This window comes from Sarcophilus harrisii, chromosome 3 (genome assembly GCF_902635505.1).
Source record: "Sarcophilus harrisii chromosome 3, mSarHar1.11, whole genome shotgun sequence".
In the NCBI taxonomy this organism is placed as follows: domain Eukaryota; kingdom Metazoa; phylum Chordata; class Mammalia; order Dasyuromorphia; family Dasyuridae; genus Sarcophilus; species Sarcophilus harrisii.
The window spans coordinates 581,977,042-581,990,203 of NC_045428.1; the positions used below are offsets into that span (position 1 = coordinate 581,977,042).

A 13,162-nucleotide genomic window follows, 5' to 3' on the forward strand; every position below is an offset into this window, starting at 1 on the left:
TGTCTCCATCTCTCCGTCTTTGCCACAAGAATAATATGAAACACTTTTATCAGAAATCTTGCAAAAATTGAGATGAACTTACACCACTAGTTTAATACCTGTCAGAAAAGGAACTAAGGTTAGAATCATAGGAACTGTTCTTGATGAAGACCTGCTTGCTCTTTGTCACCACTGCTTTCCTCACTAGATGTCTCCCCACTATTTCTAATACGCCTTTTCACAATTTTCTCAGGAATCAAAGTCAAGCCCACTAGCCTATATTTTGACAATTCTTTTATCTTCCCTTTTTTGAAAATCAGAGCAACATTTGTTTTCCAATCTTGCAGTACCTCTCTCATTTTCCAAGATCTTTCAGATATAACGGACAAAAGCTCAATAATCATATTGCCCATTACCATGGCACTGCTAGCACTTAGCATAGTACCTGGCATACAGAAAACAGATAATAATTGCTTGTTCTTTTTTTCCCTTTTTTTCTCCTTTTATTTCTTCTTTCATTCTTCTTCCTGCTTATTCCTTCCTTCCTTCCTTCCACATCCATCTAAGGATGTAGTTCATTTGAGCAAAATCATCTGAATTTATCAAGGGCAGTTAGGCATTCAGTTGCTATTTCCTCAATCATCCATTGATATTATTTTTCTATTAGCCATTTTTAGTCTCTCAATTCCAGTACAAAGATCATTCATAGTGAAAACCAAAGTAAAATAATGATTGAGCAGTTCTGCCTTCTCTATTTTCTTGATTATCACTGTCCTGTCCACTCCAAGCTTTGGTTCTGTCCCTTTTTTGTCCTCCCTTTCCTCTCAGGATAGATTTTAAAACCACAGTAATAACAACAAAAAACCTTCTTATTGCCTTTAACTGCTCTTGATGGCATCAACTCATTCTGAGCTTTAACATTCCTGACACTAATTTTACAGAATTTTGACCCAATTTTTTTTCCTATTACCTGGCTTTGTTCCCATCTTTTGTACATTGTTTTTTAAAAATGATAGTTAGTCTTGTCTTCCTGCATCTACATGAGTTTTTTGAGACAAATTCTTTTTTTTTTTTTTCTTTTAGAATTACTTTTTATCAATTTTCCATTGCTTCTTGACTAACTTCCCTTTCAGGAATATAATACATGAGACCTTCTCTATCCTTTTTCTGGACTTTTTAAATCTCTTTTCCCCAAGTTTGGGAGGAGTGTCAAACTTTGGGCAGCTTTTCTCTCCTCTGTCACATATTCTAGAATGAAGTAGTCACTTTCCCCCAAGGCTTCTACCATTTGCAACCAAGCAATTAGTTCTTCTCTAGTAGGATCAAATTTAGAAGAAAATTTCCTCTTGTTGATTCCTCTAGCTTTTGAAATATGAAATTAGCATTAAAGAAAGTTAGGAAATTAGTTGCTCTGCTTTTGGAAGAGAAAGAGAGCTTCAGCAAATGTCTGGATAATTGAAGTGTTTCTTTCATAACTGGATCTTGCTCTTGGGCCAGACATGTGGACTATTTCCCAAATTTCTCATTTATTGACTCTTTCTGTGCAGATATGGCCTTGTAGTGTATTGCATTGATCTCCCACCATTGTTTACCTTTATTCAGGTGTTTTCCACCATCATTCCATCCTTGAGCTCCTGGATTTCTTCATAACCTTGCCTTAATATATAATGCTACTTCATCCCACTTCCTTTTATAGACCCTGTTTCTTTGGATTAATGTATTCCCATATCCAGCATGATTTTCACCAGACAATTCTGATACCTGTGAGGTCAGTTTTTTTCTCCTTGCTAATTCCTTTTGCTTAATTGGAACCTTTTGTATATAAACATATGAGGCCATGAGTTTACTTCTTGATCCTTCCTTGGATATTTTTTCTGTAAATTCCTGACTGCTTTAACTACTGTTCTTCCCTCATAACTATTCTGTATTGTTTTTTGTCCTTCATTCTCAAAGAGGATCATGACATCAGTGCTTATGGTATATAGCTGGGAGGATATACAAAGACAATTGTCTCCCCTCCCGTTCTTTTACTAGATTTGCAATTCTTCAAGAAAATGCATTATTCCCAGCCTTTGTCAGCTATAGCCTTTCTTTGGCTATGAGTCTGCCATCACTTTATTTTGAGCTGTGGTCCAAAAGTCCAAATCCTATTGTCAGATGCCACGTTCTAAACCAACTTTCATTTTCCAAATCAATTTTTCTTTTTATGTTTCTTGATTCGAGTAGGCAATTTTGAATTTCACAATCTGTGCCCTATGGTCTTCACTTTCTTGCTTAAAACTTAATAATAGTGAGTAGTCCTTATTAGATTCCTTCTGTCATTGTCATTTGGCCCCATAAGGTCACCAAAAATCAGTCGCTGCCCTTCATTTTGATAAGTCTTGAAAGGGCCTCTGTTATATCTTAACTAAATGCTCTGGGATGAGTGTAGACCTCTACTGTTATTATCAGGTCAGCTTATGCCTAAGGTCACAAGGGTAATAAGGGACAAAATCAGGATTGTAAGCAGGTCATCCAGATCCCAGATTCTTTCCACTACACTGTGAAATTTGACTTGTGGCAGAAATTTAGCAGCAGCTGGGTTAACTTTGTTGTGAGAGTTTGTGTAGGGTCCAACCATTTATACCACTCTAGCTTGGAGAAAGAAATACATAGCAGTGTTTCTCAGGATTATGGCTTGATTGGATTACTAAAAGATAAAGAATATAGTAAGACTAGTATGCCTCTGACTTCCTACAATATTTTATAGCCTATACCATTCAGTTTAGCCACTGTTCACTTATATTATTCTCTAATTGCATCATTTATGTTAGCCTGGGTTTCCCAAGTTTAAAACTCCTTGAAAGTGGATTCCATGAGCTTTTGAATTTTTTAAAATGGTGATAATGTTGAACACCCCATCAGAATCGAACAATAGCAATAAAAAGTCATACATATCTGGCACTTTCCAGTCATTAAATACTTTTATTGAATATTCAAAGAATATAATGCTTATTATTAAAATTCTTTCAAAAATATTTGCTATTTTTCCTTCAGGAAACCCGACTACATTTCTCCCTTGGATGACTTAGCCTTTGATATGTACCAGGATCCAGAAGTTGCACAGATAATCCGCAGATTAGATGAGAAGAAACGAGAAGCTGTCCAAAAGGAGCGCTATGATCATGCCAAGAAACTGAAACAGGCCATTGCTGATCTACAAAAGGTAAATTGAGTAGGAAGAAAATAAATGTAATAATAATAATAGCTAGCACTTGCATGTGTCAAGCACAATATACTTAGTGCTTTACAAATATGATCTTATTTGGTCCTCCCAGAAACCTGGGAGAGAGAGGCTGTATAATTCCTATTTTACAGATAAAGAAATGGAAGCAAATAGATTTAAATGACTTTTTCTAAGGCTATGTAGCCTTAGAAGTCCTTCTTGTTAAAGTCCTTGAATTCAAATCATCAGATGTGATTAGCATGCCTCTATAGCTAGGTTTGATCCTCATTTATTGATGTAAGCTTGTAAATAAAATCCATGTCATTTAGCTAATAAAAGCCTCTTAATAAAAATAGAAAGCCCAGTGCCTAAGTATTGGACTACACTAGGTGCCTTGCTGCACTCATGCCAACTTGTGATGCTAAGATGCTTCATTATTTTGTTTCTTTCCATTGTATGAAAGGATAATTAGAAAACTAGAGTATAATGCAAATTAAAGATGAAATTTAAGTTCCTTTGAGAACTTTTTAATAATTCATAAAACAAAATGATCTTACTTTCTCAATACAACCAGTCTCAACTCCTGTATCACTTCAGTGGATTGGAACTTAACATTGAAAGTGAAATTTCTGCCTTTCAGGTTGGGGAACGGCTTGGCAGATATGATGTAGAAAAGCGCTGTGCTGTGGAAAAAGAAGACTATGACCTGGCCAAAGAAAAGAAGCAACAGATGGAGCAGTATCGCACCAAAGTATACCAGCAGCTGGAGCTGCACAATCTCTTGGATTCTGAGATGGTGAGTCACCAGACCAAATAACAGGCAGCTTTAAGACTGATAGGCGGAAATTACACAGATGGAGCTTGTGGTTGATAAACATTTTATTTATTTATTTTTTTAATTAAAGCTTTTTATTTACAAAACATATGCATGGATAATTTTTCAACACTGACCCATGCAAAGCCTTCTATTCTAAATTAACTCCTCCTTCCCCCCATCCCCTCTCCAGATGGCAGGTCCAATACATGTTAAATATGTTAAAATATATGTTAAATCCAATATATGTATACATATTTATACAGTTATCTTGCTGCACAAGAAAAATTGGATCAAGAAGGAAAAAAAACTGGGAAAGAAAAAAAAATGCAAGCAAACACTAACAGAAAGAATGAGAATGCTATGTTGTGGTCCACACTCAGTTCCCACAGTCCTCTCCCTGGGTGCAGATGGCTCTCCTCATCACTGAACAATTGGAAATGGTTTGAATCATCTCATTGTTGAAGAGAGCCATGTCCATCAGAATTGATCATTTTATAGTCTTGTTGTTGCCATGTGTAATGATCTCCTGGTTCTGCTCATTCCACTTAGCATCAGTTCATATAAGTGTCTCTAAGCCTCTCTGAAATCATCCTGTTGGTTGTTTCTTAAAGAACAATAACATTCTATAACTTTCATATACCACAACTTTTTCAGCCATTCTCCAATTTATGGACATCCATTCCATTTCCAGTTTCTTGCCACTACAAAAAGGGCTGCCACAAACATTTTTGCACATGTGGGTCCCTTTCCCTCCTTTAAGATCTCTTTGGGATATAAGCCCAGTAGAAACACTGCTGGGTCAAAGAATATGCACAGTTTGATAGCCTTTTTTTTAAATAGCTTTTTATTTACAAGCTATATGCATGGGTAATTTTTCAGCATTGACAATTGCAAAACCTTTTGTTCCAATTTTTCCCCTCCTTCCCCCCAACCCCTCCCCCAGATGGCAGGTAGTCCAATACATGTTAAATATGTTAAAGTATATGTTAAATACAATATATATATATATATATATATATATATATATATATATATATCCATACAGTTATTTTGTTGTACAAGAAGAATCATACAAAGAATGTACAAAGAATGGACTTTGAAATAATGTACAATTAACCTGTGAAGAAAATCAAAAACACAAGCAGACAAAAACAGAGGGATTGAAAATGCTATGTAGTGGTTTACACTCATTTCCCAGAGTTCGTTTGCTGGGTAGTTTGATAGCTTTTTAAGCATAGTTCCAGATTGCTCTCCACAATGGTTGGACCCATTCACAATTCCACCAACAATGTATCAATGTCCCGGTTTTCCCACATCCCCTCCAACATTCATCATTATCTTTTCCTTTCATCTTAACCAATCTGAGAGGTATGTAGTGGCATTTCACAGTTGTCTTCATTTGCATTTCTCTGATCAATAATGATTTAAGCATCTTTTCATATGACTAGAAATAGTTTCAATTTCTTCATCTGAAAATTGTCTGTTCATATCCTTTGACCATTTATCAGAGAATGGCTTGAATTCTTATAAAGTTGAGTCAATTCTGTATATATTTTAGAAATGAGGCTTTTATCAAAACTTTTGAATGTAAAAATGTTTCCCCAGTTTATTGCTTCCCTTCTAATCTTGTCTGCATTAGTTTTGTTTGTACAAAAATTTTTAACTTAATATAATCAAAATTATCTATTTTGTGATCAATAATGATCTCTGGTTCTTTTTTGGTCATAAATTCTTTCCTCCTCCCATAGATCTGAGAGGTAAACTATCCTATGATATTCTAATTTGCTTATAATAATCATTCTTTATGTCTAGATCATGAACCCATTTCTACCTTTTCTTGGTATATAGTGTTAGGTGTGGGTCAGTGCCTAGTTTCTGCCATACTAGCAAACACTAAATTGCTATAGTCATCAACTGTTTTGTTCTGTGAACCTAACCTATTCCACTGTTCAACTGCTCTATTTCTTAGCTAGTACCAAGTGGTTTTGATGACTGCTGCTTTATAATATAGTTTTAGATCTGGTACAGCTAGGCCACTTTCATTTGCTTTTTTTTTTTTTTTCATTAATTCCCTTGAAATTCTTAATCTCGACAAACATTTTAGCAACAAATATTTAGCAAAACAGGCATTTGTTTGTTGACATGCATTTTGTTTTTAAATCCCTGTTATGCTTAGTGCTCACAGATATAGTGATGCACAAGACAGTCCCTGCACTGTGTAGTGGAAGAGAATTAGATAGGTACACAGATAATTGAGCTAGAAAATAGAAGGCTCAATGAAATAACCTCCATTCTGTGTTTATAAAAGGCTTTGTGGTTTAATCAAATTAAGCACTTTATATTCTATCTATTTATTTATATTCTGTATTCTCTATGTCATATCTATAACCAGCACAATGAGGACATAACTGGACTGGCATACAATGTACCCACCTACACCATCCTTAGGCAGAAATACTGACTCTTAACACATGGCATGCACTTGAGAGTTTGAGAGTTTTGTCTCAGAACTACTAAGGAAATGGTTTTGTAGTGAAGAAAGAAAAAACATTTTAAAATTAATGTTCCTATTTCTTTCTAGATTCGAAAGCCTTTTGATTTTCCCCTCGCGCCTCTAGTCTGTTCTGGCAGCCCCTGCCTGCAGAAATCTATACAGTCACCTCTGCGTCAAGAGGAGCGAACAGGAGAAAAACCCTACGTGGAACCATTCCCTTCAGCCAAGCCTCAGCTTCATAATTCTCTGAATGTTCCCCCTAAGCAGCAAGCCATTGTGGGCCAGCTATCAGCCTCAAATTCTCTTTCAAAGATCAATGTAAGTAGCTCAAAGCCAGGATTTCCTTAGAGCCAAAGGAAATCAACACAAATTTAATTGATTTCATCATCAGTACCACAGATATTTTCTTTCTCCCCTCACCAGCGCCCAGCTTTCAAGTGCATCTCATTTAATTCAAGTAATGTATGAATCAGTCAGTAAGCATTACTAAGCACCTACTGTGTGCCAAGCCCTGGACTAGCAAGTGCTCCTTAGCAGAAGCTTTTCTCCTGGTCATGTCCAAAATAAGTATTACTTTTTATGTCCCTCTCTTTGAGTTTCACTGTGGACTTCCCTATAGTTGTTAATACTGCTCTGTATCATTTGTGTAGGAAAAGGAGCTATAACCTATAGGGCCTGCACTCAAATCCTAGCTCTGCTACTGAATGCCTGGGGGTCTGGGCAAGTCACTTTTTTTTTTTTCATAATAGCTTTTTATTTTTCAAAATATGCAAAAATAGTTTTTAAGCATTCACCTTTGCAAAACCTTGTGTTCCATATTTTTCTCCTTCTCCACCTCCCTGTTCCCTTAGAAAGCAAGTAATCCAATATAGGTTAATTTTTCTATACATATTTCCACATTTATCATGCTGCTTAAGAAAAATAAGCTCAAAAGGGAAAAATAAGAAAGAAAAAAACAAGCAAGCAAAGAGCAACATCAACAAAGATGAAAATGCTATGTTGTGATCCACATTCAGTCCCCATAGTTCTCTCTCTGGATATAGGTGGCTCTCTCCACTAAAAGTCTATTAGAATTGGCTTGAATCACTTAATTGTTGAAAAGAGCCAAGTCCATCAAAACTGATCATCACATAATTTTGTTGCCACGTACAACGTTCTTTTGGTTCTCCTCACTTCACTCAGCATCAGTTCATGTAAGTCTCTGCAAGCCTTTCTGAAATCATCCTGCTGATCGTTTGTTCTAGAACAATAATATCCCATAATATTCATATGCTGTAACTTATTCAGCCATTCTCCAACTGATGGGCATCCACTCGGTTTCCAGTTTCTTGCCACTATCAAAAGGGCTTCCACAAATGTTATTGCACATATGGGTCCCTTTCCCTCTTTTAAAATCTCTTTAGGATACAGGCCCAGTAGAAATACTGCTGGGTCAAAAGTTTGATAGTTTTTTGAGCTTAATTCCAAATAGATCCGTTCACAATTCCACCAACAATGTATCAGTGTTCGAGTTTTCCCACATCCCCTCCAACAATTTATCATTACCTTTTCCTGTCATCTTAGCCAATCTGAGAGAAGTCACTTCATTTCTTTAGGCTTCCATTTCTTCATCTGTAAAATGAAGAGTTTGGCCATCCGACCTTCAGAAATGAGGTCATACTTAATTTATGATCCCATCATCGGTCTTCTTTAAATGCATATGATACAATCAAATGTCTGATTTGTTTTACAAATAGGAATGAACTAGCTAGGTATGTCTGTATTAAATCATTGGAATATTAAAAAGCATGATATGATCAAAACTATGGATTGGAGAATTTTAATTCTTTATTTACTAAAATTGAAATCTATCTCTAGCCTCTGGTTTCCTTTAAGTGCATACTTTAGACCAAAACTTCTTAAATTGTGGGTCCAGACCCCTTATAGTGTTGCATAACTGAATGTGAGCATCATGAAAATTTGGCAACAGTAAAAGATATCAAATATGCCAGTATTTAATTCTTTATATAAAAATAAACATATCAATCTCATTAGTATGCAAATTTGCTTTCTTTTTTAATAAATGGCAAAATTATATATGTGACGAAAATTGTTTTAAAATAAATTTTTTATGGTTTATCATCAGTAAATATTTAATTTGTTGACCTATTTTATATATTAATATATATTTATATAATAAATTTATAATATAATATAAAATTAGTATACAAAATTTTATTGGTTTACCTATTTATATATAAATACTAATATACCTGAGGTCATGTAAAAATTTCTCTAGTTAAAAGGGATCATTAGTAGGAAAAAGTTTAAGAAGTCCTTCTTTAGACCAAGTGAATAAATATGCTTTAGCTCATAATTATCGTTTATCCCCAAGTTTACAAGCACTAGGTAGTGTAGTAGATAGAGCAGTGAGCTTGGAATGAGGAAAATTCATCTTCTGATTTCAAATCCAGCCTGAGATACCTGACGAGCTGTGTGACCTTGTACAGGTCACTTCACACTATTTGCCTCAGTTTCCTCATCTGTAAAATGAACTAGAGAAGGAAATGGCAAACCACTCCAGTATCTTTGCCAAGAAAATCCCAAATGGAGTCAGTCAGAGATAACTGAGTAATCACTAGACAGCAATAGCAATCCAAGAATAGACTTGACTTGATAATACAAGAAAATAATTGAGATCTTGTCAATATCAACCAGTTTTTTTACTTTGACACTGCTTTAAAAGTAATTTGATCTTTTGTCAAACTTATACTTTTAATGGCAAATCAATTGTATTTCAGGAAGAATTTGTTTCATTTTTGTTACATGTAGAAAGTACATAGAACCATAATCTAGGTAAGAATCATATATGTAATGGATTGTTTTAATAGAGTAATATTTCTAAATCCTATACCAGATATGGTTTAAACTGATATCTTTCAGATATGACCTTTATTTAGAGAGCATTGAAACTGAGGGTGAGGGAATAGAGAGAAACTACAGAGCAGAAGATGGAGATGTCCAAAATAATTTTATTTTCATTCACTTTCAGGTTGATTTATTGCCTTATGATGAAAGACCTCTTCCAGCTGTTCTTAAGCAACAAGGAGAAACGTATGTAGAACCAGAGAAGACTGAAGAAGATGTCAGTATAATTCCAAAAGGCACCATTGCAGGAGAGCCAGAGCCCTTGACCGAGAAAGCAATGAGAGAAGCCAGTTCTACCATTGAAGTGCTGGGAGAAACTCTGGTAAAAAAAAATGAATAAATAAATGATGCTCATAACTCTTGCTATTAGTCATCTGAATGTTGATTTAACTTATAAAATCTCTTAATGAATGGAAATGTTTTAATTATAAAGTACATGAAGTTATGAGCTGCTAAAACAAAAATTAAAGATGACATCATAGTGCATAGAGCACTGGGCCTGGAATCAGGAAAACTTATCTTCCTGAGTTTAAATTTGGCCTCAGGCACTTAACTAGCTTTGTGACACTGGGCAAATAACTGATCCCTGTTTGCCTTAGTTTCCTCATCTGTAAAATGAGCTGAAGTAAGAAATGGCAAACTGCTCCAGTAGTTTTGTCAAGAAAACCCCAAATGAGAGTCAGACATGACTAAAAAGCAATTGAACTGAATTCTGTTCGAAGTGAATGCCAATTTGTTTTTACTTATCAGTAGAGCTAGTAAGAAAAATATGCTAACTGTAGTCATATCACCCAGATTTTTAAAAAAACAAACAAACAAGGCTTTCTCTCTTTAGAAAGGGTCGTCTTAAATTTTTGGAAGTGATCTTCTAAATATCTTCTCTTGATAGTTTTTATTGTCCACTCTGTATCACAGGCTAAAGTTTCTTTTTTTACTAGTCAAGTTTTTCATTCATTTATTTTTTCTTCTGTTTCACCTTACTTTTCTCCAATATCTATATTTATCTTACAACAATTTTATGATTGCTATCCTGAGGTTTTAAGTGCTTCATTCAATCATTTATTTTAAAACCTCCTCGAAATATCTTTTTTTATAGGAACAAAAAGAAATCTCAAATAGTGTCATGTTATAGATGTAACCAACAATTTTGATATCTCATTTTATGTAAAAAATGAGAATTTTTCCTTGCATTAGGTTGCCGGAGCTTATTCTAAGACCTGGTCATACCGAGAAGATGCATTGCTCTCATTATATAATAAACTAATGACAATGCCTATTGGGACGTCAAAAGAAGACCTGAAGAACCTTCTCAGAGCCTCCATCTTTCTGATAAGAAGAGCCATCAAGGATCTCGTGCCTTCAGTGAGTAACTGTGCTTTCCACGGCCAGCCTGCCCCAGCCTCTACCCTCGCAGTGAGATTGCATAATAGAAGCCAGATCTGGGAGTTTATTTCTCAGCTCCAGGATTAGGATTCTCTGGGGTAGCACAGTCCATATACTGAGAAAAACAGGTGAATGATAGCTTCCCATGACTATAAGCACAAATGGTAGGAAGCTGCCTTTTCTGAAGTCCTCTTTAGTCTTGAATTGAACAACATCATCAGGTTGGTTTGGGTTTTCTCTGTATTGCTTAAAAGCAGATTTCATTTTTTTATCTAAATTTGGTTCACACATAACAGCATGATGATTGACTTGTATTTTTATTTTCATGAAACCTGAATAATATGAAAGATGCATTTGATCTTTTGAGTCAGTGCTAAAACTCTTCTAAGTCCAGATGGACTTGATTAGTGGCCCTCTCCCTGCTACAAGGGCTTGCTTTCCCTAATGAAGCATCATTTAAGTATACAAGGAATGTTCTCATATCTGAGCAAGAAAAAAGGTAGAGATAATTAAGAAGAATAAAGATGGTTTGAGTCCCTTAGTGTCTTCTTCAGCCTTCCTCACATTCTGTAGCTTTTACTGATAGAATCCATAGGTGCCAAATCCAATATTCCATTTCCCATCTCCATGCTTTTTCTACAAGCTACCATTTATCAGGAATGTGCTTCTTACTACAAAGATCCCTTCTTAGAGCTCAAGGCCCTGCCTCAGCACCACCGCCTCCCTGAAGGCCTTTCTGGTTCTCTCCTTTCCTTGCCTCCTATTATTTAATATTTGTCTTGTAAATATCGATGTTGATTTTATCGTGGACCTGTTTTCCCAATTTTTCTCAATGGACAAAAGCTCCTGGAGAGCCGAGGCCATTTCATTTTGGTCCCTTCATCCCTGGTGCCCAAAACCATGCTTAATGCCCACCCACTTGTTCGATGGAAGCAGACAGGTGGATGATTGGCTACAGAGCTTCATATTGCAAGAGTTTATGTTCATGTCTCTGGTTGTTATTGTTGTTTTACAAAGGTCTTTCAAGCATCACTGAAATTACTAAAAATGATCATCACACAATACATTCCTAAGCATAAGCTTGGTAAGCCAGAAACCACCCTCTCCGTGGAGAAGACTCTTCCCAATCTGCTGTCTAGAACTGGGGACTCTTCTGCTCGCCTCCGCATCATAGCATCGAACTTTATTCAGGTAAAAGCCTCTTCTGAGTCAGAGCAGGCAGCCCTCAAAACAGCCTCAGTATTTGCCTCTGAGGGTTTTTCCTGTGAGCAGCTGTAGTTGGTAACCCAGAAGGAGGAACCAAGCTGTGCTCATTTTAACATGAGCTGTGAATGGGGTATGTGGCTCTAATGGGGACTGTCCATTGTGAGCCTCTGGGACACTGAGTGAAGAATTGGAAAAATGGAAGTGATAACATAAACCCAAAAGTTTATGCATTCTACTTTATCTTCATTTTCTTTAAATTATCCATTTTGTCTAGTCCTATTAGTAGACTCCCAGCAAGCTTCAAGAAAAACTACATTAGAAATAAGAGGTATGATCAATCAGACAGTTCATCCAGTCAGACAGTATTTTGCTTGTTTCTCTACTGGCTGAGAGTGATTTCTACCCCATTACTGGAAGATTACAAACTTGTTTTTTTCCAAAGGATATGAGGAAATGGAGCAGCCACTCTTGGATGCACAAGGCACGTTCCCAAGAGAGCATCACTTGAGTCACTAACTTTTGATTCTTTACTGTGGCACGTATCCAGAGTTTGGGCAAAGGGAAAAAATATTTTTACTCTAGATATTTTTACTTAAAAGTTAAGAAAGCTTTGGAAGCTTGTTAATTTTGTAGAGGTACCCATTATTTTAGGGCATTCTTTACCACTTAAGAGAATAAGTTTTAGCTATATATTTGAAGAGGAATGAGAAAATAAATACGGCTATTACTTTAAAATTTGGGCATGTAGCATTCACTTTAAAAGAAAAAATAACCCATGTTTTGATGTAGCCAAAAACATAAAAAAGGACAAAAAGTTCAGCCTCAATTTTTTTGTAGCTAGCCACTTTTTAACACTCCACTAAAAGTAGACTGGTGTAATCCCAAGGTATCATTTATAAAATTTGCCTCTCTGCCTCAATTCTCTATTTCTGGTAGCACATGATTCTTCCACTTATCTAGGCTCAAAACCTCACTTATCTTTGATTCTTTCACCATATCCAATCATTTATCAAGTTATGCTGCTTCTACTTCCATAATATCTCATTAATCCATCCCTGCCTTTCCACTCTCACAGTCATTACCCTAATTCAGTATCTCCTTACCTCTTATAATAGCTTCCTTCCTTACCCTCAGTTTCTTCTATCTCCATCCATAGTCCTTCCATAATTCT

At 35.8% G+C, this 13,162-nt stretch overlaps 1 protein-coding gene across 6 annotated transcripts in view; it reads left to right on the forward strand.

Moving 5' to 3' along the window:
- The window catches only part of CEP104 (centrosomal protein 104), a 51,673-nt gene that overhangs the window by 22,357 nt on the left and 16,154 nt on the right, over window positions 1–13,162 (forward strand). For all 6 annotated transcript variants that reach the window (XM_003765189.4, XM_012545734.3, XM_031962960.1 and 3 more), the window contains exons 7-12: window positions 3,016–3,184; window positions 3,825–3,980; window positions 6,583–6,813; window positions 9,527–9,724; window positions 10,597–10,764; window positions 11,803–11,976. In XM_003765189.4, the coding sequence (XP_003765237.1) occupies window positions 3,016–3,184; window positions 3,825–3,980; window positions 6,583–6,813; window positions 9,527–9,724; window positions 10,597–10,764; window positions 11,803–11,976 (1,096 nt within the window). The remainder of the gene's footprint in view (window positions 1–3,015; window positions 3,185–3,824; window positions 3,981–6,582; window positions 6,814–9,526; window positions 9,725–10,596; window positions 10,765–11,802; window positions 11,977–13,162) is intronic.